Source organism: Lissotriton vulgaris, chromosome 12 (genome assembly GCF_964263255.1).
Source record: "Lissotriton vulgaris chromosome 12, aLisVul1.2, whole genome shotgun sequence".
Classification (NCBI taxonomy): Eukaryota; Metazoa; Chordata; class Amphibia; order Caudata; family Salamandridae; genus Lissotriton; species Lissotriton vulgaris.
The window spans coordinates 482,488,722-482,515,859 of NC_141700.1; the positions used below are offsets into that span (position 1 = coordinate 482,488,722).

Here is a 27,138-nt window from a genome sequence, read left to right on the forward strand (position 1 = left end):
CTTCACCAAACATAGTGGACCCCTAACAGGGTGGCCAAACAAAAGTTCAAAAGGGCTGTAGCCAACCCCCTTCTGTGGGACCTCTCTGTAAGCAAAGAGCAAGCAGGGTAAAAGGGTGTCCCATTTCCGCCTAAGCTTCTCTGGTAATCCTTTTATCATTCCCTTGAGGGTCTTGTTGAATCTCTCCACAAGCCCATTGCACTGTGGGTGATAGGGTGTGGTAAACTTGTAGTTTACTCCACACTCCTTCCACATTGCCTTTAAGTATCCAGACATGAAGTTGGTACCTCTGTCTGAAAGAACCTCCTTTGGAAAGCCCAATCTCGAGAAAACTGCAAGAAGCGCCTTTGCCACAACAGGGGCTGTTGTGGTCCTCAGGGGAATTGCCTCTGGATACCTGGTGGCATGATCCACTACCACCAGTATAAATCTGTGCCCAGATGCTGTTTGAGGATCCATGGGACCCACAATGTCTATTCCAACTCTTTCAAAGGGTACCCCCACCACAGGTAGTTGAATCAGGTGGGCCTTTGTTGTGCCACCTGACTTACCACTGGCTTGGCAAGTGACACAGGAGCGACAAAACTCCTTGACATTTTCTGACATGTGAGGCCAATGAAAGTGAGGGACAAGCCTGTCCCAAGTCTTGTTCTGGCCTGTGTCCTGCAAGGGGAATATCATGGGCCAAGGTAAGAAGGAAGCCCCTAAACTTCAAAGGTATAACCAACCTCCTGGTAGCACCAGGCTTGGGGTCTCTAGCCTCTGAGTAAAGGAGCCCATCATCCCAATAAACTTTATGGGTACCTTGAGCATTCCCTGCATCCTCAGCAGCAGCTTGCTGTCTGAGGGGTTCAAGTGAAGGGCAATCTAATTGGGCCTGCCCCAGGTCTGCCCTTGAGGGTCCCCCTGTCCCCAGAAACTCAACCTGATCAGGCTCAAGTTCCTCAGAGACAGTCTCCTCTTGGACTGCAGAATCAGCTTCCTGTGAAGTCTGATCCTCAACCTGGAGCAAGTGGGAAGGCACAGCCTTAACCCTCTTGCTCCTTCTCTTGGGTTGTGGTTGGTCTATTGCTTCAAGATCCACCACTGGTTCAGGAAGGCACTTCTTAGCCTGAGACCTTGTCACTGCAAGGACATGAGCTGAAATCCCTAGCATTTCTGCATGAGTCCTGTACTCCACTTCTGACCAAACTGAGCTTTCAAGATCATTGCCTAATAGACAGTCTACTGGGAGGTCTGTACTTACCACAACTTTCTTTAGGCCATTTACCCCTCCCCAGGAGAAGTTCACAACAGCCACACTATGTGTAGTAGTGGTGTTGCTTGCATTGGTCACTAGGTAATTCTCACCTAGTACAATCTGACCAGGGTCCACAAAGTCAGGTGTCACCATAGTGACACTGGCACAAGTGTCCCTGTAGGCCTGAGCCAGTTTCTCATTTATCAAAGACGTCTGCCTATACTTGCCCAGGTTACTGGGACTCACAGTAGTGGACAAAGATAAGTCCACATCATATAGGAGAACTGCCTGAGTAGGGACTCTGACTAGGCCAGATTCCATCTCAGTACCCTAGGTTAACCCTACTATCCCCTTAGGTTGTGCACTACCACTGCTGACTGTACTAGGGGGTGCAGGTGCTTTAGGAGCTGCAGTGGTAGGAACTGGATTTGTCTTGGTGCATTCACTGCCCCAGTGTGAAACTGATTTGCAGGCATTACACCAAGGTCTCTTTGGGCCATCATTCTTTTTCTTTTTGTTACCATTTTGGGAACCACCCTCCTTATTAGAATTTTGTGGGCCTGAAGAAGACTTTTGGTCTTTTTCTTTATCTTTCTTATCCCCACCCTTCTGGGCTGTTTTCTTCTGGTCACCACCATGGTTCTGGGGTTTCTGCTTAATCCTTGTTCTGACCCATTTGTCCGCCTCCTTTCCCAATTCTTGGGGAGAGGTCAGATCAGAGTCAATAAGGTATTGATGCAACAGCTGGTTCTGACAGTTATTAAGGATCTGCTCTCTCATTATAAGATTGTACAAACCTGTATAGTCTGAGACTTTACTTCCCTGCAGCCAACCCTCCAGAGCCTTAGTGGCACAATCAACAAAATCAGTCCAGTCCTGAGTCTGTGCTTTTTGGGTGTCTCTGAACAACAACCTGTATTGCTCAGTGGTTAGGCCAAACCCTTTAATAAGAGCACTCTTCAGGACAGAGTAGTTTTTGGCATCCTCAGGTCTAACTGTGAGGAGCCTATCCCTCCCTTTCTCAGAAAAGGAGTACCATAAAATTGCAGCCCACTGATCCTGAGGAACCTGCTGTACCATGCAGGCTCTCTCAAGAGCAGTCATCCATTTGTGGATGTCATCCCCTTCCTTGTAGGGGGGCACAATTTTTGTCAGGTTTCTATTGTCATAGCCCCTGTCTTTCTGTCTAGGAATATTGCTGCCACCAGTGGCATCTAAGCCACACAACTTTTGTTCTCTTGCTAAAGCAAGTTTAGCTTGAGCCAAGGCTATCTCTTCCCTCTCTATCTGGAGTTGGACAGCCCTCATCCTGGCCCTATGCTCTTTCCTCTAGGGGGAAGTCATTCCCCTTTGAGATTCCCTTGAGACACTAGAAATGTGAGAGTCCCCTGATGGAGATCTCACCCTTCTGTTGCCTGGGGGAATTATGTTATATCAGGCCAACTTCTCACATTGGTGTGCAGCGGTGCGGATTTGAGCTTGCTGTTGTTTTACCATTGCAATCTTTTTATCAAATTGAAAGATCACATCAAGTACCTTAGGTACATATAAATCAAAAGCTTAGCATATTTAAGTTCTACTGAACTTAGTAGTTGTAGATTAAAGGGATTAGCACACCCTGACTACAACTCACTAGCAAGGTACAGTAGGAAAACACTTAGTGTAGGTAAGTGCACCACTTGCACCTCACTAGCAGTCATGTCTGGCACGGGAGGAGCTTCAGGCTGTGCCTCTGTGACAGTTGACCCTACCAAGGCAACTTCCAGTTATGACAAACTTAGCCATAAAGACTTGGGTGCCTTATGCACGGCAAGAGGGCTAAAAAGGGGTCGCAACCCCACCATTCCTTCCCTGATAGCCATCCTGGAAAAGGATGACTTAGATAAGGCGAGTGCAGCTCCCTTAGATGCAGGAGATGGAATGAACAGTACACCCCTGAGAATGAGCACACTCCAGAAGAGGAAGAAGAAGAAGAGGAGGAAGAGGAGGAGGAGGATGGCTCAGAAGTAGATGAGCCTGATCAGGATCAGAGGGTTGACCAGGTTGTAGTTGCCAGGCTTAACCAGGCCAACTTAGACCTACATGGGAATGGAGAGGGCCAGCGCCTCCCCAGATCCTATGTGATGTTTCCAATTCTGGAACCACCTTGTATCAGTCCAAACAATCCCTTATGGTGTCTGGTTGTAAGTCAACCTTATTAGACAAGCTATCCTAGTGGTAGCATGGACTAAGCAGCCTTAAAGGCTAAACTCAAGAGGTCGTGTTAAGCGAGCTGTTTTACCAATCACAATCCTGTAATACCAAATGAAAGGACACCACACAAGTATATATTATAAAAATATATGTGTTTATTACTAAAATAATCCCCAGTACTCTTTATGAGCAAAGGGGCACAAGCGTTAAATCAAAAGCACAGTATAACATATGAAAGTTGCACAATTATGGATGAGGGCGGGTGGCCACTCAAACCATATACTAAGAAAGTGGTATAAGAGATACCAATTGAACAGTGGTTAGGCCTAGGGCGTAGGGAATCGCTGGGAGTAGTCGGGACAAGCAATGCTGAAGTCGGGAAAAGCCCGCGGGATTCGGGTGCAGCGCTTAAAGCACATGCATGCACCAATGCAAAGTCAATGGTGCGTACAAGTTATACAAATAGAGTTTAAGGATACTTCCGCTGAACCTAGAAGGACAAAACTTTAGACACAGACCCTAGAGGTGTGTACCAGTGTGGGAACACCGGCCTTGCTGAGTTACCTGACCCACAGGAAGCGGGTGCATAGGGTCGAAGTGGCGTTGGGTTTCGTCACGCAGGTTGTTGGTGCTTGAAGCTGAAGATGCTGCAGGCGATGTGAAGGAGAAGTGTCAGGTGTGATCCAAGGGTGGATCAGAGTTGTAGAGTACCTGAAAGCAGAGGGGACAGAGTCTGGGTCACTCAGCAGTGACCAATGTGGAACCAGGACGGAACCAGGCATGTCGGGCGCAATCAGGTGGTTGTTGAGGAGCTTCTCTCCGCTGCCACGTGGGCTCTGGGGCATCTGCGACGTCCAGGAGTGGGTCACGAGCTGTCCCACGCAGGTTCTCACCGTCGGCGCTGTCGGCTTCAAGATCGGAGCAAACAACATTTGGCAAGAGCAATCCACGCGGGATTGGAAGATTGCTTCTCACTCAGACCAGGAGGGTCAGAGCGGGTGCTCCTTTTCAGAGGAGCGGGTGCAAGTCTGGAGCAACCAGAATCACAAGTCGTATTTAGGTTTTCGTTGGCACAGGGGCCACAAGCCAGCTGGCAAGGGACCGAGCCAACGCGTGGAGCCAAAGAAAGCAGAAGGGCCCCACACAGCACTCGTCGAGTGTATAGGGGTGAGCTTTGGTGCAAAAGTGGCTCAGGGCTGTGGCTTCTCAAACCCCAGTGTACAGCTTCGAGGGTCACTCGTGGGCTGCACGGTCAGCGTCTCGTGGTCTTTTCAAGATGGCATGCCCCACGCTTCCGATCGCCTCCACGGGTCTCAGCTCTGCAGGGACTGTGGATCGGGCTGTAAGAAGGCAGGCAAGCTTGATCTCGTCGATCTCTGTCGCTCGAGTTCCAGAGGGAACTGCAACAAAGCAGACATTGAGGTGCTGGATGGTGCCTGTTTGCACAGGGTGGTCACTCCTTGACCACAAGGGAGATTCTTCAGTCTTCTACGTCGAGTAGGATGTCAAAGGGTCCAGAGTTTCGTTTCAAATGTTTCATCAGGATAATCTGAGTGTGTTGGCACTGCTCCCATTCTTATACCAATCTAGGGGGCTGGATTACCTGCCAGGTCCCCTCCTATGGGTGGGACCCAGGAAGGGGGTGGATACACCCCTTTCCCTTTGATCCAGGCCGCGCTGGGACTGGGGCTGGTGTGCCCCAGAACCGGTTTGGCCGGATTATGCAAGGGGCAGCCTTGTGCTCCCCAGGCAGTGTCTGGTTTCTTTCAAACCTCCCTGCTACAATCCACTATCTCCTGTCTGGGGTGGTGTAACACCTCCAAGCGACAGGAAAGCCTTTGTCCAGGCCTCCTCTGCTGAGTTTCGGTCGGCAGCAGGAGGTTAGACTTGTGTCTGTGGCAGAAGCATCCATTTTGTGGATCTGAGGCTCTCTTAAAAATCAACCGCGTTTCAGTGAAGTAACATGTCTTCTCCCTCTAGAGGGGTGGAATGCTATCCCCGTCGACAGAACTGTCGAGGGGATAGTATTCCAAACCGTATGACACCTTACACGACATGTTTTGATAAAGCCAAACCAAAGTTGCTATATAACCGCGAGTATTATAATGCACTTAATAGTATATGGTATGGCATTATCCCGGAACAGCTTAGGGAGTTGTTCCCGACAGCTGCAGACAGGCTCAGCTCATGCCAGAGCACCATCTCACATTAAACCACGCACTCTGCCTCCAGGATTGATAAGGCCTTCCATAGGAGTGGCTCACAGGTTTCTATGTGTCCAGATATAGGTTTAGATATAGGTATACTATATCTAAGCAAGGGGTGATTACACCCACTTGCCCCAGCTGAGTGATCAGCCAGTTGTGTCAATTTAAGAACCAGCCAGGGGTGGCAAAAGCTATGCTTCAGCCCCTGGTAGGCCTTGGTGGCACACCTATGCCCTGAGCACCTATAGTGCATGGTACAGGGGCTGACAAGGAGTCCATTTCCAATTGGGTTATGTACCTATAGTACATGTATGTGAATTTAGAGAGAGAACAGCAGGCTGGGGGTCTGATTAGCAGGCCCACAGCCTCAGTAAGTCGAAAACCAGTGAAGCAAAAAGCAAAAATTGGGGTGACCATAGGATAGCAGACCCTACTCTCCTACAGTGATTGACAGCCTAACCTCCTCAAGTTTAAAAACAGGGCCCACTGCTGGTTCGCCAACATAAAATGGTGTGTGATCTAAACCAGAAAGCCCAAAGCTTTAAACCTTTGCAAAATTATTCTCCCATCCAGAGTTGTAACCGTTATTGCTGAGTGCAATGCTGGGGTTCGTATTCCAGCGCATCGGGACAGTTCTGCCTGCAGCCCTTTTGACTCCCTGCCTCACCTGCTCACCGCTGGTCTTGCCGGTCTCGCTCTCTGCTCCTGGCTCTTGTCTCCCCCCACCGCCGCAGCCTTCGCCATACCGGCGCGGCCGCTGAGAAGGGGGGAGACTACAACTCCCAGGGTCACTTGCGGCAGGAAGCCGCTCCCGCCTATTTCCGCGCCTGGAGGGGCTTAAAAATCAAGGTCAGCCCCGGGGGAGCGGGTTCGTATTCCAGCACATTGGGACAGTTCTGCCTGCAGCCCTTTTGACTCCCTGCCTCACCTGCTCATCGCTGGTCTTGCCGGTCTCGCTCTCTGCTCCTGGCTCTTGTCTCCCCCTGCCGCCGCAGCCCTTGCCATCCCGGCGCGGCGGCTGAGAGGGGGAGACTAAAACTCCCAGGGTCACTTGCGGTAGGAAGCCGCTCCCATCTATTTCAGCGCCTGGAGACATTTAAAAATCAAAGTCAGCCCCCGCGTCGCGGGACTCACCGGGCTAAGCCCGGGCCAAGGGTGGGCCTGTTTGAGCCCGTTTGAGAACAGCTCGAGGACGGGACGGGGCCACCCTCTAACATCTATTTGCCAAGGTTAGTTTTCAACTGTTACTCGGGGCTCTCCATGGATTTGTAACTTGTAGCTTGGTAAATTGCCTCACGAAGGTTTTTGTCACCGGAATATCATACCGAAGGCAGTTTACATACATTGACAAAATGCCCCTAAAGGCAGTGAAGGGAGGGAAAACGACAACTACTGGCACAATTATGGGTACGCTGGATCAATTCATTGTACAGGCTTCGTCAATCCTAGCTCATGAAATAGACCGCACAGAAAAAATACTGTCACTGGACCCTGCTTTTAATAAAAGGTCTTCAATAGGAAGGCTGGCTTGGGTGGTGTCGCCTACCACCACTCTAGGCCCTGATGCTCCTTTGAGTGAAGGTGCTGGGGTGGATCGTGGGGTTCATTCTGTTCAAGTCCATTCTCCCCAGGGTGATACCGATTGTCCAAGCTCAATTCAAGGTAATACGTCAGTTGTGCGGATTGGCTCTCCTGAATGCAGCCTTTTGTCCGACCTCCCGGAGAGTACTGAAAGGGCTCGATCCACTCGTGGTGCAAAATTTGGGCAACCAATACCGGTCACCAAAAGGAAACGTGGGGGTGCAGCTCATAAGGGCAGAAAAGCTAAAGTCAAGAAGCAAAATGCTTTTGTAGAAACTCCTGGGGTAACATTGACACCTTTAAATAACAGTGCAGAGGATATGACTCCGACGATTGTCGTGGTGGATCCAGTGATGCCACCTAGGATGGAGTCTCCATTGGAATGGAGCCAGGACATATGGGATAAACTTGAACAGCTTTTTTTATGGGTCCTGTGCCCCCATCTATAATAGACTGGACACCATTGAAAAGAGACTCACAACTCTAGAATCTGCAAGGGCCAAGGTCAAAGATAATAGCAGGCCTGGGTCGGCCTACGGGACCACGAGTGGGGATGGTGTTGTGGGTGATCTTTAGTATAGACCAAGTCCTAACCCTCCTATCCAGATAGTGAAGGCAGCGGCACCCAAACGTAATCCCACCACGATTGCTAGTGACTCTATTTCTCAGACTAGAATGTGTGGTGCTAATGGATTGCAGCCACCGTGTGTTGAGGAAGATGGGGTGGGAGGTCTGAGTTTAGGGACCCAACATCTAGGCTGCAGCAAAAGGGTGTCCAATGACTTACCTCTAGATTGTTTATCATGCATAGATCTCCCCCCGGCTTCCGCGCCATATGTGTCTATTCTAACCGGGGTTCCTCCATTGAGGCCAGGTCAACGAGAGAACTATGCAGAACTGAATAACAAGAGCATCCACTGGCTCATTGTGAATCGGTCTTTACCCCCTAGGGTGTCGGACAAAATTTTATTTGCAAGAAGGGTGGACTGGGTTGGACCAAGACCTAAAACTACCAAGGGTGATAGTGTTATCATCATTTTCAGGGATTCTAGAGCTGTAGAACACATATGTGGCTGGGAACATCAAGGTACGGATTCCCTAATTAAATCACTCCCTTTGACATACTTTTATCCAGCTAATTACCTGGGTTTCTTTGAATGCCCAGGTAGGAAGGAGTGGGTCAGCCAAGGGCCTTGGGGAGGTTTCGGTGTTTGTTCGGGGATTAGGTACGATGTACTATCGGGTCTAGAAGAGTGCGATTGACATCAAATCACGCCTAATCATAGCGTTCCCGTTAGTGCCCCGCAAGCTTATATCCCCTATAACTCTGGCCGTAGACTGGATGATCTAGCACACGGGGAACCTAGTTCAACTAATTCCCCACAGTTACATTCTGTATAGAGAATGCAGGTAAAGTCCCTGTAGATGGTAATCTAATACCTACTAGTGGAAATGGTGTCAAAGATTTGTTAACGATCATGGGGTTGAATAGGAGTTTTGGACCACCCTCTACTCAGGATGGCTGTCCTTTAAGATAGGATCTCTGTACCCAAAGGTCCAATACTGTGTCCCTTTTATCCTGGAACATTGCAGGACTGGGTTCTAAACTAGCACTTCCTGACTGGTCAGATTTCATGGAAACTCACGATATATGTCTCTGTCAAGAGAGATGGGCGGTAGAGCCCGTATATAGTCCGGGGTATCTTACCTTCCAGGTTCCAGCAGTAAAACAAGCGAAAGGCCGTCCAGCGGTGAGGCTGGTGATTTGGGTTCGACAGGCTCTGTCGTGTAAAGTATCCCAAATATCCACAAATAATTTGACATTCTTGCAATAAGAATTACTTCAGATCAGGGTCCTAGTTTGAATATCTATAACGTCTACGCAAAAGGCCTCATTAGTGGGCGAAGTTCGGAAGTTGTAGCAGCTGTGGAGAGGTTGTTGGATGAAACGCCGAGTAACTCCAGCCCGATAGTCGTGGGGGATTTTAACACAAAGTTTGAACTACTAGGGCTTGAGGACCAGTGTCTCATGGAAGAAGAAGATGCAAAGTGGGGTATACCTATCCTTGAGATTGAGCCAATCAAAAAATTGTCAGAGCGGCCATTCAAATGAAGGGGATGTGTATAGGTCACCAGTTGAGGGCTGCAAATGGGCGTACACTGTCTGACAGGAAGGTGGTTGATACGTTTAACAACGGCCACAGGACTAGCCGTATTGATTATGTGCTAGTGAGCCTACCCCTGTGGCAGTTCCTTAAAGATTTGGGGCATATTACCAACAACTAGCGATAATTTTTGTCTCTAACTTGTTTAGAGACAAAAATAATCGCCGCGCATCGGCGATTTTTATCGCAGATAAACCTTGCTATTAACAAGGTTTATCGCAAATGCGATAAAAAACGGCCGAAATGCATGAATATCGCTGAAAAGTCAGCGATATTCATGCATTATCGAGCAAATGCTCTTAGCCATGTTATCCACCTCCCATTGGATAACATGGCTAAGAACTGCTCAGGGCAGGTGTTAGCTTTTGGAGATATTCCCGCTTAGCGCGAATATCTCCAAAAGTTGGTAATAGGAGATAGCGATGTTAGCGACTGTTTTCAGTCTCTAACATCTTGGCACGCCCACTTTGCATCTCATTAGTGATAAATATCACTGACATGCAAAGTGGGGCCCAAGATGGTCGCTATCTCCTACTAGCTGTCGCTAACTGGTGTTAGCGACAGCTTGGTAATAGGGAGATAATTTTATCTCCGCTTTCTTGGCTTTTAAAGTCAAAAAAGCGGAGATAAACCCCCTTGATAATATGCCCCATGGTTGTTACTATTCGAGTTGAAAGTGATCATAACCCCCTCATCGTCACAATGGATGGGTTGTTAGGTGAAGCTTTATCCAGCATGGAAAAGGCAGTGGCCAGTGACCTGCTACTGACTAACGATACCCGCCATTTGAAATGGAGTAACATTATAGAAGACCCGGAAACACTGATAGCCATGAATAACGAGGAAGATAGCGTATTGGAAGTCTGGGGAACTAGTGAGGGAAGCCAGACCCTGATGCCCCAAATAACCGAGATGCACACAACGCTCTTTGACCGTTTAAAGCTATTTTTCTGTCAACCTAGTAATACTAAGAAAGGCATGAACAAGAAACCAGAAGGGTGGTTTAATGAGAAATGTCGGCACTCACGGAGGGCTCTGGGGGTAGCCTTAGGTTCTGGGGACTCAGCTAGAGTAAGGCTGGTGCGGGACCGATACAGAAAAGCAGTCAAGGAAGCCAAAAAGCTCTGGGACCAGGCAAGATGGCAGGAGCTCAAGGAAGCATGTGAGTCTCGAAATCCTAAACTATTCTGGAGTAAGTACAAATGGGACAGGGGGGTTGCCTAGAACCCCCGCAGAATAATGTTGCCCACCACCTTTGGGTTGAACACTTCAAACCTCAGTATGCTTCCCCTGATGACGAGCGGAATAATGATCCCCTTGATCACACTTTTTTTACTAATGGGACATTTACATTAGAGGAGGTGGATAGGGCGTTAGATTCTATCACACCAGGACGTGCCCCTGGAATTGATAGCATCCCCGCGGATGTTTTCTTAAATTATAAGCCATCCTGGCGTCTGTATATTATACATGTAGCAAATGCAATTGCTTATGGCGCTCCAATCCTGCCTTCCTGGAAAGGGTCGGAGATTATTCCAGTATTTAAGAAGGGTGACAAATCAGTGGCAGCTAATTATAGGCCAATTAGCCTTATAGACTCTATCCAAAAGATTATGGGTAGGCTGATTTTACAAAAGCTCCAGTCATGGATAGAAGATGAGCAAATCCTAACCCCCCTCCAGGCGGGTTTTCGACCCCTCACAAGCACCATAGACCAGGTTTTCTGTTTTATTACTATCTATTGGAAGACAGTTGTTCTGGGGAAAGGGGCTTTGTATGTGGTATTCGTGGATTTGAAGGCAGCCTTCGACCTAGTACCGCGTTGCAGGCTGTGGCGTGTCCTGAGTGAGATGGGGATGGCTCCCGAACTGCTATCCCTGATCGTCCGCTAGCATGAGGACAACCATGCACGGGTTTGGTGGGGGCCAGGAGTGAGGTTACCGAGTCATTTGCCGTGAACAGGGGAGAGCGCCAGGGATGCGTGCTAGCACCTACCCTGTTCTCACTCTATGTAAACGGGGTGGCCGATTTCCTCTCGGTGGTCCCCTCCGATGCCCCCATGCTGGCAGATGAACATATACCCATCCTCATGTTCCCGGACGACACCCTGATTATCTCCAAGACACTAGTGGCCTGCAAAAAGTCCTACATAGGTTTGAGGACTTCTGTTCTATCCGGGACCTAGTAATCAATATGGCTAAGACAAAGTTCATGTCTTTCAATGAACATAGATCATTTCGGGGAAAGGTATACATGAACAATGCACCCCTTGAAAAAGTCGATGCCTTTACCTATCTGGAAGTCCCGCTACAGGCAGATATAAGTTGGTCAAACCAAATTGATGTGGCCACATTAAAGCATAAACAACAGTCAGGGATCCTTGCAGTCAAATTCAAATCTTCCCTCTCCAAACCGATCAGCCCACTACTGGAGATTTATGGCATGAAGGTCTTAAGTTCCGCTCTATATGGAGCCGAGCTATGGGGTTTTACGAACTTAAAGCCTCTAACTGCAGCTGAAAATTCTTTTTTGCGAAAGGTCACCAGCGCTCCAAAAAGTACACCTATGCGACCACTACTGCTAGATCTGGGCAGGAAAGCAGTAATGGATTTGGCGAAACTTCGTCCCCTTCTATACTGGCGAAGATTGTGGTGCACAGTTGAATTATCGCATTATGCCAAGGGTCTCAAAGATCTAATGGATGCAGATCGCTTTCACAAGGTTAATTGTTTGAAGGAGATTAGGGCGCTGTTGGTGAACCTGGGCCTGAGCGAATTGTGGGACGATCCCCTTAACGCTGCTTTTCCCTCTAAGAAGATCTTGAAGGAAATGTATTGGGAAATTATTATGATTACAGCATGCTCTAGTGAATCAGCAAAGCATTTAACAGGCCGGTTACTAGAATTCAAGTCAAGGCCCTGTTTTTGAACAATATTGGGATGCCATCGAAAAACCCTTTGATAGGAAATAGTATTTCCAGCTGAGGGTCGGTACCCTACCTGACAGGTCATTTACTAGTAAATGGGTAGGGGTTACCAAGAATGCATGCCCAAAGTGTTCAGATAGACAGGAAACGATCAGTCATCTGTTGTTTTTTTGCCCATTATATAATAAACCCCGCTCTACGTGGGTTATACCAATCTACAAGCTATTAGGCTTTAGAAGGCATGAAGAGGCGTTGAGAGTCCTTACTACGGATCCAACCCTATCAATAGCAATCACAATGGCTAAGTTTTTGGGATGGGCCTGGTTTATTCAATCTAGGGTGCTTCCCCAGGCTTACACCAAATGATAACCTTTAATGTTAGCCTGTAATACAAGTAATGAACTGGAGTTATGAAATGCTGCTGGGGGCTTAATGTTGATTTTTATGGAATTGAATATTTAAATTTTTTTAGACACATCTTATTCATCAGTTACTAAACGTTTAATAATTTCTTAAATATGTTTTTAGGTCTGGAATATTTATGTAATAATTTTTTTACGTGCATGTTGTAATGTCTATGTTGTGCTTTTATGACACATCTGTCGAATAAAGCTATTTTGAATTTGAATTTGCAATGCTGAATCATTAAAATGAGGAACATTAATCACTTCAGAACATTCTGTGTTGTCACGTAAAGCACTTGTTCTGGAGAGAGGCACCCAAGTGTCCTCCATAATCATCATTTTCCTGAGAGTTATCATCCTTTTATATTCTGCTCTACAAAGCTGAACTTCTACAATAATTGTTAAAAGTTATTCTGAGAGACTTGCAGGCATTGGTACATGAATGGTCAAACCATCTGTATGGTTTTTCGACAGGGTGACATCAATTTGACTAGCCCCAAACTAAGCTCCTTAAATGAATTCAGAATCACCACTAGATCCTCGTCAAAATCTAAACATTTAAAGAAATGATTACCATTAAAGGATAGAAATTCAGCCAAAGCCTAACCACTTTTAAAGCACCCTCTTGTGTTGGTCCTTGTCCAAGTCTTGGTGGGAGGACAATTTTAGAATGGAAGGACCTAAACAACCGAGGGACAAAATTAAAAGATTATGGTCTCAAGCTTAATGAGACGCAACCATAAACTCAAGATCCTCAACTCTCCTCTGAAATAATCATAAAATCAATAGTGTAAACAAAAAACCCTGCTGGTAAATGTAGTAATCGGGTCAGAAGATGGATTACAAATATCCACAGCAAAATAAAGAGTATATCTAGTGAGAAGATCATTGAGGGCGTTACCCAGACTAGAATGTGAAAAATCTGTTAAGCCAGAGCTCTAAGGCTCATCATGATCACAAACCTCTTTAGCATTTAGATTACACAAATAAGGTGTTAAAACCACTTGCCCATAGGAGAACCACCCTTTACTCTGTTTAGCCCAGTTATTTGGGAATAAAGTTGCATGTTATTGCAAAGATGTTATCATAAAAATTAACAAGAATAATTTTATCAAATCTCCGAGCATCAAAACAGAGTGCCAAATAAATGGGAGATTTGAACGGAGTGTTCTGAATTGCAGGTGCCCATTTTGAAGCGATCAACAGGGCTAGACCCTCTTTAGGTCTACCGCTAGATGACTCAATAGCAGGACTCATAAACTAGACAAAACTATAAAAAAAACCTTATCCAAAAGCCAAGTCTCCTGCAGAAGAACACAATCAAACTGCTTAAAACCCAATCGGGGTTATGCAATTCAGACTTAAGACCCGCAACGTTAAATGAAATGCATCGCAAGGATACCAAAAATGGGTTGGATGAATTCAAAGTGTGTACAACAGAGGCTTGGTTGAGTGGTGAATGTAGGATCTCTTAAACAGGAATAAAGACCTCATCAACAAAGCGCGATTCTCTGGTAGCTCTACCGTCAGTGCACAGGTACCCAGGACAGTCTCTGTTTTTGGTCAGTCTGTATCCTCCAAAGTGGACAAGGGGTCAAAAAAATTGGAAGTCTGAATGTTAAAGCTCGTTGGACAGTGTGGACAGATTAGATGAGTGGGAGGAGTCCCATTCAGGGTTTGCCCAAACTGGACCATCTGGCCTATAAAAAATACCCAAAGGTAAAATATGCGTCTCATGAAGGAGGGGGGAGAAGTTTGTGCCCTAGAGAGGATGTAGTCAGTGATAAAAGAGGTCTTTAGACTTAAAGCACACTACCCCCTCCCCTGTTTTCTGCCCACACCTTACCCATGCAGTCCTTCTCACCATGATAATGTTTTTATAATTGCATACATCTTGACCAATATTTTGAGACACCTAGTAAAGAATTGTTTTCTTGAAGTTATTGCAGTTTTTAGCTTGACGAGCTTTGAGAGTAGGAACATTACTTAGTATGACAACATATAGAGTAGCCTCTGGTGGCAACAGTAATCTGGAAAGCTGGAGCATCAGAGATGCCATAGAAGGTTGTGAAGAAAGTTTAATATGATCAACTGATTTACACCGTTCCAAATTGTCATCACCCATAACATTAGAAAATGGCCACATGCTTTGCGGGGTTAAGTGAATGGGGTGATCCATGATCCTGTTGTGCAACAACTCTGCAGTTACTTGACCTGGCCTGTCCATCCGAGACATCCTTATGGAAGAAACCAGCTGGTGGGCCCCCATCCACCTGCGACAAGCTGACTAGACAAGGTTTCAGTCTCAAAAGCTCCTTGTTTACCTCTGCTGAAGAGATTTCAATTTTAGAGTCTCTGCAAATTGGGTCAAGTTAGGACTTGATAAGACACTTCAGTGAAGCATGCAAACTGGAGTCAAGCTCTGAAATGGAAACTAGCCCAACCTTTAAAGAATTCAAACAACGGTTAGACCTGCCTTTTGCACATGATTATAACCTTGTGGGTCACAATTCGAGGTTTGCTTCCTCTAGGTTCTTTCTTTCCTTTTGTTTTTTTTAAGCGGGGAGAAGTAAGTGGACAGTCAAATAAAAAAGTTGTTTTAGCTCCTTTTGAATTGGCGTTGTGGCGGCGTGGAATGAACTGGGCGAAAGCTAGGTCTAGGTAGGTCCGGTTTTATTTTTTTTAGGACACGCTTATTACGACTGGTAAGTCTTTCTGATGCAAACTTGGCGGGATCCGTGGTGGCGGTAGGGTCCCAAGTTCCACAGCCAGGCAGGACTTGTCAGGTGTCCCCGTCAATTCAGGGGAGGAATGTCAGCCAAAAGAAATAATATAGAGAAAAAACCCATCATTGGGCTGTTATCTGAGCACCACCAAATGTCATGGCTGGGAGTGAGGGAGACACCTGTAACACTTGTGTACTTAGTGCGCTACGGTCGAGGGGCAGGGTGTGAGTGCAGTGCCGGTGAAACAAGGAAAGGAGTGAGGGATACGGGAGGGGGTACGCAGGAACAGCTTGAGCAAAAAGCTCCGACTGACGCTTAAGGGCGTCCCCGCTTCCCCACCCAGCCCGAGAGCCGGTCCCGTACCTGAAGAAGCCATGCGCCTCCAGGAGCGTGGCTTGGGGATGAGTGGGAACGTTGGCCTCCTGGCACTGGCTCCGTCGAAAGCGAGTCTCCGACCGTCTTCTGCTCCTCACTGCCTTCGGGTTGATTCTTCCTGGAACTCGTAACCGCCGTTGTTCCTCTGTTCTCCTCCTTCACGTCGGTGATGTCGCAAGCCTCTTTGTATTCTTCCTGCACTTTATCCAGTGGTCTTCCTGTGACGTTCAAAGCAGGCGTGGCTTCATTGCAGTAGAAAGCCCAATTAAAGGAACACGGTTCTTTTTCTTCGGCTGTATTACGATCTACTTCCCAGGACCAGTCATCCTGTTGGGGATCAAAGAGAGAGGGTGATGGGTTGAAACAGTTCATCAGTCTGTATCGCCATCTTGTGACCCGGGGTGCAGGTCTGCCCGGTGACAGGCTCCCACTATACTTCCGTTCTTGACAGAAGAACAAAAGAGGGTATAGTAGTAGGGGCATTTAAATTAGTTGTTCCCAGGCTCTCCTCAACAGATGTAATCTCTTTATTGATAACCCTCAATGGCTTTCGACAAAAATGAAGTAATTTTAGACGATGAAGCTAATTTATTAGGGATTGAGGAAGACTTCTTTGCTTTTTGCGCAACAAATTATTCTCTGATTGTAGAAGTTAAGGGCCTAGTGAGATGAGTCAACCCAGCCTCTCCCGGCTTTTGACGGGTTCAGACAATCCCATCTTGGTCCGGTCTTTGCCCGCGCATGCCCAACACTGCGGGATAAATGTGTGCCTACTATGGCGCTTTCTTAGAGCAGGCTGGTAGACAGAGCCCTGTGGCACCTCTCAGTAGTGGCGTCCAATGGTACGGGAGAAATTTGCGCCTACTATTGTGCTTTCTTAGAGCCCCACCTCCTCTTTGGGGCAAAGTGCGCAGGGCAGGCTGGTAGACAGAGTCCTGTGGCACCTCGCAGTAGTGGCCTAAGCATAGGACATCACCAATACTTTGGTGGTAGTCACTCACATAATTCTTTGGTGAGTAAATCGGTGGACCATTAGCTTATTATTTGAGAATTGCAACATCATTAGTCGACAATAACGTTGATGACCGAAACATTAGTTCAATCAGATTCTAGCGTGTGTACCTACCCTAGCACCGAGATATAAAGAATGTGACACAGGGAGCACTGCCATTGCAGCTCACACTTTTCTCTCCAGATTCTGGGTGAAGAAAAAACTTACTTTTGGAATCTGATCGCTGGAGCACAACATTTCCAGTGTGTATAACTTGAGCACGACCTCCTGGATGTAGAACTTCACTTTGTCACAGCCTGTAACTATTACATTCTGAATGTGAATTAACCCACAGGTCCATGTCACAGGAAAAACCTCCCTCCTATTCCTAACCTGTTTTTTCAGAGACTGAATCGCTGGAACCTAGACGCCTCAAACCACAGGATGGAACACTGACTTCTTAACAGAGAATAAAGCTACTCCACTTTCCTCTCACAAGTAAATTGTTCAGCCTACCCTTCAACTGTGGATTAGTTAAACATTTCCTAAATCTAGAGGGACACACCAATACTACATTTATATCAGTTCAAATGTACTCAGGTAGTGGTGGCCAGAATTATCGCACCTCGTATTTTACTGTAACATAAAACGCATTTTCGTGGGAAAGTTGGTCGGTCATGAAACTGGTATAGTGAAAGGTGGAGGTGCTATCATGGTTCGAGCACCCTACTATCATAGGTTGCATATATACATTAAGAACAGTTAAAGTATCAAATGTATTTACTATGAAGAACCAAAGGACTCTCCAAAAAATGTAGTGTTCAGACAGTATAGACTTTCATTAGATAGACATAGCGCTGTTTAATTCTCAACATGATCATGATAATACAATAATACAGTCAAATGTAAAAAGGGTTGTAATCCACAGAATACACAATCTTAGTTCATGTTGAGATATCCAGAAGGAACACAGCCAACACGTGTTTAGTCAAGCTTTGACTTTTTCAAGGCTGTAAAATAATTACAAACTTGATGTTCTGTTTGTTGCATACAACATTTTTCTGCAATTCTGAGCATAACCAAAAAGCATATTATAAAAAGAGAAAGTGAAGATGGATTGAGTAAGCACAAAAGAGAGGTATAAAAGAGACAATGTCATGAGAAAGAGATAACTTCTGGCTCAAAGATCTTTTTTGTCTGGACACTACATTTTTGGAGAGTGCTTTGGTTCTTCATAGTAACGACATTTATATCAGCAGGGCATTACCCTTTCTGTCCATGTGACTGAAGCCAGTTGTTTTCCTCCCAGAATATTTAAGTACCATCCAGTGAGGTTTTGAACTCAAATACCCTACCAGTTCTCTGACAGCTTGTATGATACTCCTGAACATGGAATGCAGGTACTCTGTTTTTACGCTAGACCAGTTGTGTGCCAGCACACTGAAATGCATCTTCCTCTTCAGATCACAGCAGTATGTACTTCTGAAACGAGACGACGAGAAATACCTACATCTGACCTTTTATTTCAGCCTGCATGTTACTGAAGGGTTTGCTTTTGAACCTGTAGCCCAGAAAAAAAACCTTTCTATATGCACTTAGAGCTATTTCTACATCCATGCCACTTGGGCACAACGTACCCAATTCAGAATTAACTGGGCAGAGGCAGAATCGTGCTAAATATGTGCACACAAACATTTGCATCCTGTACACAAAAGCCATATCTATTGACCTTTGAAACCCAACATTTCCGCTATGAATAGAGGAATTATAAGCAATTACACCATTTCCATTGACGTCCTATAATATGCAAAAACAGACTTAAGTGTGCTTCAGCAGCTCAACATATAAAACTAAAGATCATTGCATGAGATCTGGAAAAAGGTCATCTGATCTCAAGTGTCAGACTAGAGAGTTAGAGCATTGCACATAATGCACAGAGTCTCAAGCCTGGACACTCACAGGGGTATCAGAAGTGAGGAGCCTCAAACAGGTAGAGCTGCGAGTCCATTCTCATGACAGGTGTTTTTTTATTCTATATTGATATATAGAGCAGCCATCCATAGAACTCTGATCTGGTGCAGTGTGCCTGATCTGGTGTGCGAGTGCAAGAAGGAATCCAATGCACAAGATAACCTTTGGAGTCCCAACATGGCTTTACGTGGATGTCGGACATAGAGAAAAGTCAATGGTTTGACATACCACACCTCATAAATACACACTGCCATTTCTGAGGTTGTTGAAGTCTCAAATGATGTGCCCAATAGAGTTCATAATCTCCCCACCTACAGCGTCAAGTCTGTCTGCACCCTATATACATCATCGTAAACCTTTCTTACTCTTTTTCCCACAGGAAGTCAGCTGCTGGCTATAACTTGACCGGTCTGTTTGTGGGCTCTGAGGGGACACTGGGCATCATCACCAAGACAACGTTACGTCTTTACGGGATTCCAGAGGCCATCGTGTCTGCTGTTTGCGCATTCCCAAGTGTCCAGGCGGCGGTTGACAGCACCGTGCAGATCCTGCAGTGCGGCGTCCCCATCGCTCGTATTGGTAAGCAGCCTCCTGGGTGAGGAACTGTCACAAGAAGGTATTATACAAATAGTCTCTGCGCAGAGTGGGTTCACTCAAGAATGAACATACGTTGGCCAAAACTGCCTCAGTGCCAAATATTTGGTAACCATCAATCTAGCCTATGAGGATTCATGAAGGCAAAGGACATTAAAGGAATTTTTAGAAGTCAGATGAAGTATTTACTATTTATAATCCAAACTGTTAAACATTTTCTTTTCTTTATTCATCTTTTAGGCTTTACTTATTTTAGCACTTAGACTCTCGCATTCATCACTGATGTTGCTCCTTTCTTCTACCTACACCGCATGGTCCAATGATCAGTTCCTGACCGCCAGGCGGATTTAGAGTTTAGGTGTCAAAATTTCCTTCCATCCGTAAGTTGGATCTTGGCCTTCAGTCACATTGCCAGTAGAACATTTGCTGAATTTAGAGATCTTTGTAAAGGCTGCCGGTGTCCCTCCACTACAGTAGCGGTCTCTTCCTTTGAGGATTGATTTTTTGGAACTTGTAAGAACGTCTGGCAGAAATCCTGCCAATGCCTGTGTCAGGAGGTAGAATGTGTACCACCCATTGTAGACACTGGAAGAAGGGGTACATTGTGAGTGCCGTCATAACCTGGCCTCTATAGATGCTCTGATTATGATAGAGGTACCATGCTTGCCTGTCACTCAAGGTCTGATATCCTTCTAGTCATTGTAGCCTGTTATTGTGCTCATTTTGCCTGCAGGGTGCCTTATCTTTGGCAGAGTTGGCATCAAACCTTGGCAGACCTTTGGCTTTTCCCTGGATAGATTACTGGCCAGCAATACCTTAGAGGTTCCACGCATACCACTAAGCAGGCATCCATTGCCCTGCATGGAGAGGAAATGGCAAGGCAGTCAGTCAGTCAGTCAGTCAGATATACTTTATTTGGTTAATTAAAACCATGAAAGTTACAGACACATTTATTAAAAAGCTTGATTTCATAAGACATAAGACATGATGACAATGAAAGCTGATCATCTCTTTAAAATGTGTTAAAATAACAACAACAAGTATTAATATGCCTCCACACCCTAGGACAATTCAATTGTCTCCTTCTACTTCTTACTGTCATTAACGAACTAGCTACATTAAAACAAACTTGGATATTAGGCAACATCTGCAAATATAAAAAAGCTGTCCTTACTTATGAAAATGGTTTCTCTGTTAGCAACGACAACATGAATCATTGACTTAACATGCTATAGTGGTCGAAAAACATGATAAAGTGAATAATATCTCGCTCTGAAAAGCAGTCACAACTGCAAGGACCCATATAACTAATTTTATTCCACCCCTGGGTGTGAGCTAGAAATCGATGTTAGGGATTCATGAACACAGTTAAATAAGGCTCTGTTGCGTGATGTGTCTTAATAAGATATGGATGCCTACTGAGGGTTTGCTAAGCTCACACACTTCTCTCTCTGCTTGAGCAACGGAAAGCAAGTGTTGGTTGATCCAAGCCAAATCCTCCTTTCTAATTCCTACTGTTGATCTAAATCGCTCTGACTGTCCCAACTTTCCACTATGGATTGAATATAATTTATCCACGGGATAGAGTTAGCCTTTTCCAGGGACACGCGATCCCTAATGATTATCCTATTTAATTCTAATTCAGGGTTTACCCAGATCCCAATCCACCTCAACAGGGGACGTAGAGCTAAGATGTCCGAGATATACCACACATCCAGCTCGTCATGGATCATATATGATGCAGTAGATTGTGGGGCAGAGGGGAGATGTCTAAGAAAGGTATTCTCTGCCGTATTCAAGTCCCTGGAATCTTTATATTCCCAAATATCTCTCTCTAGAGAGATACATTAAAATTGATAAACCTTGATCGATCAGGGCTTTAGCAGGTTTAACACCCAGTCGGCTAGCAAAATCAAGGACTGAGATGCTGATGTGCAAATCGATTTAAATGTTATCAGTTCAAGCCGTAACTTACAAGTGTGACTCCAACTCCATGCCTTTGGTTCTTCTCTAGGCGAATAGATCTTTGCCACCATTTTAGAATGGAGCATAAATCAAACACATCTCAATATTTATCATCATTACAGTTAATTTAGTTCAGTCAATGATGAGAGATTAAATTAAGTTTTGAAAACCTTTATTCTCATTAGAGTTTAGTAGTTTTGGTTTTGTCTTTTTTTTTCATTAGTAATTCAGATAAATCTGTTTACAGAAATATCAAGAACATCATAGTTAGAGTCAGAATAAATGCAGAAAATAACAAGTGTTGTCCATAAAGGAATCTGTTCCATATTCTATACTAAATTAGGATCCGATTTAGAAAGAACTCATAAAGAGCTCCATGAAAGTGCGAGATCAGTGGAGCATTCAAAAAGTCGAACTCCCCTTAAAGAGCAGTTCAGGATGACTCAGCTGAGTCAACCTATGCGAACTCAACAGGTGCAGCAATAGCTGCACCCGTATAACTATGAGAAAGACCTATTAAGGAAAGACACTGCCAAATTGGAAAGTAACAAGTGCTGACAGCAATACCTTAAAGTAAGTAAATCAGGAGAGTAGTCTGGAGTCTCAAGAGTGGCAATTTAAGAAGCGTTCTGCTCTAACTAGGAATCACGCACTAATATAGAACTCTAAAACATGTATCAATCCATTCCGGTGTTAGATCATCTTGAGCCAATGAGAGGCAATCGTCCAACAGTCTGCAACTTCTTCCTTCATTCCCACGGCAAACTCACAATGTCGACAAAGCACAACCTTAAAGTATCAGTCAGTTGCTAAACATTTATATTAGTGTTATAGTCAATTTGAGTTCTCATGACAACTTTAGCAAGCCTAACCTACCAGCTATTCAGTATTCCACTGCATAGCAATGAACTTCTCTACAGCATCCTGATTAAGTCATAAGATTCACGTTTTCACAAAAGCATTAATTGTTTTAATATACTAGTCACTAGTCAGCATTTTATTGTGCAGAGGATAAAACTAAATATCATGTGAGCATGTAGCTTAGAAAAAGAAGAAATACATGTTAATAAAGTCGGCACATTCTACATTGATGACAAGTTCTAGCTAGTCAGGTGGGAGCCATCAAACATGTACATTTGTACATCCTTTAGAATTTATTTTTGAATAGCATTTATTAATTTAAGAAAGAAATTAGGACAAATAGCAAAAGGATGAGGCCTAGTCTTGTCTTGCAATGACATTATGATAGAAATGAATCCCTAGTGCAAATAAACAAGCTACAATTTCATTTTTACACGTCTTTTAAGAGGCACTTTTTCTTCTGTCAGTTCTGCAAAGTGATTTCTCGTTAATAACTGGCAGTTGCATAGCTAGACCTTAGGCCGCACATGGTAAATCTAAGAGCGGGGGGATGCTTGTAGTTCCTGCGGCCGCCACCCTGCGACAGCTGCGAGTAAGAGTGGCCGGTGCCAGACTCCGCCCCCAACATTTGTGTCACCTGGGGAGGACCGCGCCCCGACCCCCTCTCCCTTGCCACACCACTGATAACTAGTCAATGTTCAGCTCTATTACTATGTTTATTTAAGCACATTTTTTCGGCTCTATCAGATGCTACAGATCTTGCCATAACATTCCTTTTTGCTTTTCTAAGCGGGACCCAAGCAGTTGCTGACTGGATGGTAGTTACCTTTACTTTTTACTTTAGGATTCTGACCAACCGCTCTCTGACCTACCTCTCACACATGGTGAATCTTTTTAAAGCTCACACCATCTGCCAACATCAGGTGGCTTGAGTGAGTGGCCACGGAGTGTGATGTGAAAAGATCAATGGATTAGCACTATGTTTGCTGGATGATGAGCGCACTCTCCTGCCATCTAGTACTGGATTTGGAATATTACAAGATGGTTTTATTCCGAAAAGGCTTTGTGTTTCTTTCCTAATGGGGGTGCTTGGCTAGTCCTAAAGATTTTTTTAAACTGGAAAGTTGTCCTTTGTGTGTCCAAAAGAAAGGTACTAAGAAGGTGCCGTAGGGAGTAGTGCACAGGAGAAGCTAACCTTATTGATGTGAAGGTCTGTTACATTTGTGCAGTTACATTTGCCAGCTGCTACCGTCATATGCGGTGCATGCACGGGGTACCCTTATGGGTGGACAATGCATAGTACTTGCATTCCCTTAGTCTTTGCAGTGGTTTATTCAGCTTTGACCTTATTGGATTGTTCAAGTTTAATGTAATCCTCATTACAAATCCTGACCTGTATCAAGATGGAACACCACTCTTCGCGAGGTACTGTTTCATCCCCCACCAATTCCTACACTCTTGTGGCCCTTTATACATCTATTGCATTTTTTGATTTCCCTAGCTACTGCAGAACAAAAACTTCCTGTCTGTAGGTAGAAAATACATTTCTGATAGCTACATCAACATGCAGGTTCTGTAGAAAATAGAAACCTTCTCAGGAGTCCTACTGATACTTGGTCCTTTTAAAACAACAAAGAAGAAATTGGCACAGAAGCTGAAATAGAAAAGTAACATCTTTATTTATTAACCTCAAATGAGGGAGACTACGTCACACAGAAGCCTTAGCAACTGAATGAGGCAGTCTAAGGAGTACAGAAAACAGGCATGAGGCACAGGGTCAGGGCTGATTTGCATATGGCCATGTCTGAACTGGGGTAGTGTGGAGTGCAAAAAAACAATGGATTTAGGTCCAGATCTCTGTACTGGGGTGAATGTAAGACCTTGTTCTGCATTCTGTCCATCAACTTTTGTTTTTGCCCCAATCTTGGCAGCACCTCTTATTCCGCCGCAGGTCTTGCAGATTGTTCCATGTTTTGGCCTAGATGCAAGCCATCTCAATGGGGTTTTAATATTTGCTTGATTCATGTCTTTCCAGAGGTAATGAAAGATGCTTTTTACTTGAGCATTAATTTCTTTCAAGTAGGTCTCAGATATAATTGATGTTTCTTGTGGCCATGTTCAGGGATGCAGATGATTTGCTAGTATGCCTAAATTGCAATTTTTTTCTTCATTTGCCAGAATTTTTGGATGATGTCATGATGCATGCCTGCAACAAGTTCAGCAACTTGAGTTATGCAGTAATGCCAACGCTGTTCCTGGAGTTCCACGGCACAGATAAGAGTCTGGAAGAGCATCTAAATCAGACAGGTATGGTGGCAAGAAATTGAATCTTTTTGATCTATGGGATGTGAAGTGAGCTCTTCCAACTTAATTCTGCTGATAGCTGGGAACAACAGATGCGTCCCAAGTCCTTGGGTCATAATATGGAATAGGAAGGCCAGTCTTAATTCCATGGGTGACTCGTGCCTAATTTTAAGATCGATCAATAACACTTATTTTGTGGAGGGAAGGCCATGCTGTAAATTGAAAGTCTTAAGAAAACAGAAGTCCACAGTTTCAGAAGTCTTACAGGAGGCAGAATTCCTCACTAATACAAAATGAAACAATGAAGAGAAAAGAGAAAAAGTAATGAACATTACCATGTGTAATCTGGGAACTATGGAAATGCATACACAACTATAGCTAATTTTGGGACACAACTCTAGTGGTGCCCCGTTGACCAACACGCACCAAACTTTGGAAGAAACACAGGTCAAAAGTCTGGCTTTGATCAAGTTACATTTGGGGAAAATTGCTCAGATAGGGTGAAATGACATGAGGACCTCAAAACAGGTGCTCTGGTCGGGGTCAAACTGCTTTAGCTGTTTCCCATAGCTCATGTAATAAACACCAAAAACATACACAGAGACGGGCTTTTGGTAAGCGTCCTTCAGCCATTAGTTTATATTATAGTATACAAAAAGGTGAGTGATGGGTGCAATGCTTGAATCAGTCCAGACACTGATAATTACTTTGGGGCGCATTGCAGTTCATCATTATTTTTACACTCCATGCCACCTCATTTTGGACCCAGCCATAGGAAAATCAGTATTGACTCTGCTTGACTAGGAGCAGATGAGCCTGAACTGTCAGGACCCGCCTGAACGGGAACAGAAGCATCCCAAGCCTGGTTTTGCCCTGGCTGGGGCTCTTCAGGAGGGTGTAGCTCGGTTCCACTGGCACAGGAAGCACAGGACCCGTATCCGAGCATACTCATCCTAATTATAGCAAGGTGCGGTTTGTGAAAGGCAAAGACACCCACACATCCCAACTCAAATCTTTCCAATCGGAGAACAACCTACTAGAATATGGTGGCTTGCTTGACTCAACCTTGATTATAAAAAAGAAGAAACTCTCCCAGATTGGATTGCTCTGACCACTTCATGCTAACCTATAGACAGAAATAGAAAAATGTAGATAAACATATTGACAGTGAGTTAAGCAACACCAAGAGGTATGGTTTAATGTGCTGCCACATGCTGATACTAGTGGGTCTTGTGAGACATGTTTATTTCTGTGCCTTCCATTCTCTGTCCTTTTTTTTTTTATTCCACCAAGCTTTTGTTGCTCCCTAAACTTGTGATACTGGTGGCATGAGCCACTGCAAGCTTGGGGAATAAAAACGTAGGGTGCAGACTTAGGAGATCACAGATCACTGCAGTGTCCTTCTTCCACGCATGCTGGCTGGTGAGTCATTGGCTCTACTGGCAGGTCTCAGGGTTGAAGACAGTCTACTTGGGCCCCGTCAAATGGCTTTTTATAGGTTCAGCAGCAGTGTTGCAGTCCGATTAGATGCACTTCGGGTCTACACCTCGGATTGCCATGAGCTACCAATACCAAAGTCCTTATGGGCGCACTTCGGGCAAGTGCCACAGGATTAGCATCAGAAAGGTTTGGTGGTGAAATCTGCCTGGTAACACTGGGGGGCAAGTACCACAGGCTAACCTCTTCAGAGTCTGTTCAGGAACACTTCAGGCAAGTGCCATGGGGTTGGAAAGACTTTGTTCTTTTTTTCAAAGCCATTTAGTCCTCTTGGGTCCTTTGAGTCATCACAGTTGGTGAATTGGTTAGTTCAGCGGATAATTACCTTTGCTGCGTACTGAGGATGGACCTGTGAGGAGACCAGCCCCTGGCATCCTAAGGATTCAACAGCCTTATCTGGCCTTCTCTCAAAGAAATCAGTACTTTTTTTATTTTTTGTCATTTTGATAGGTCCTCTTAGATTTTTGCTATCTCCTGTGCTTAACGTCCAATTCATCATACCACAGTACTCTATGATCATACAATCCACATCATCCATATGCAAACCCCTTTATAAAACACTACACCCACACTCACACCTAGTAGTCATCTCACAAAACACTGCAGAGAATCAATCAAAGGCACCTCTTTTAGCAATGCACTGTGACCTGACTATTACAACATTCCCCCATACATTAACTCATTTGAACATACAACCCACTTCATAGCAAAATACACTACCATGTCACCCAAAACTGGTATTAAAAGTGGGCAACTATCCTAAACCCTCCTCACTGCAACCCTACTTCTCAAACAGTCCCAACTTTAACTGATAACATAGCAACTGACCTCTTCACCTCTAACCCACTTTCCTCATTCGCTCATTTCACACAAGCAAATCATTCAACTTACGGACACATCCTTAAATGCTTAAAATGCTGATGACAACAAGTAGAGCACAGAGCTACATGTTAATACAGGACCTTCAGACTTCCTGACTGAGCAATCACAAGACCCAAAATGTAAAACACCCTAATTGGGTTACAGGGTTTAACCTAAACCCTTGGAAGTCACACTATTGGAAACAAAGACTATAGACAGGGAAATATGGGAATTGGGGACAAAGAACGTGACTTATCTTAGCAATTTCCATGATTAT

General features: G+C 45.0%; 1 protein-coding gene across 2 annotated transcripts in view; it reads left to right on the forward strand.

Annotated features, from left to right (window-relative positions):
* The window catches only part of LDHD (lactate dehydrogenase D), a 735,651-nt gene that overhangs the window by 424,452 nt on the left and 284,061 nt on the right, over window positions 1-27,138 (forward strand). For both annotated transcript variants that reach the window (XR_015302444.1, XM_086945224.1), the window contains exons 6-7: window positions 19,159-19,358; window positions 24,378-24,506. Coding sequence is in view for 1 of the 2 variants with exons in the window: in XM_086945224.1 (XP_086801350.1) it covers window positions 19,159-19,358; window positions 24,378-24,506 (329 nt within the window). In the remaining variant the exon portion in view is untranslated. The remainder of the gene's footprint in view (window positions 1-19,158; window positions 19,359-24,377; window positions 24,507-27,138) is intronic.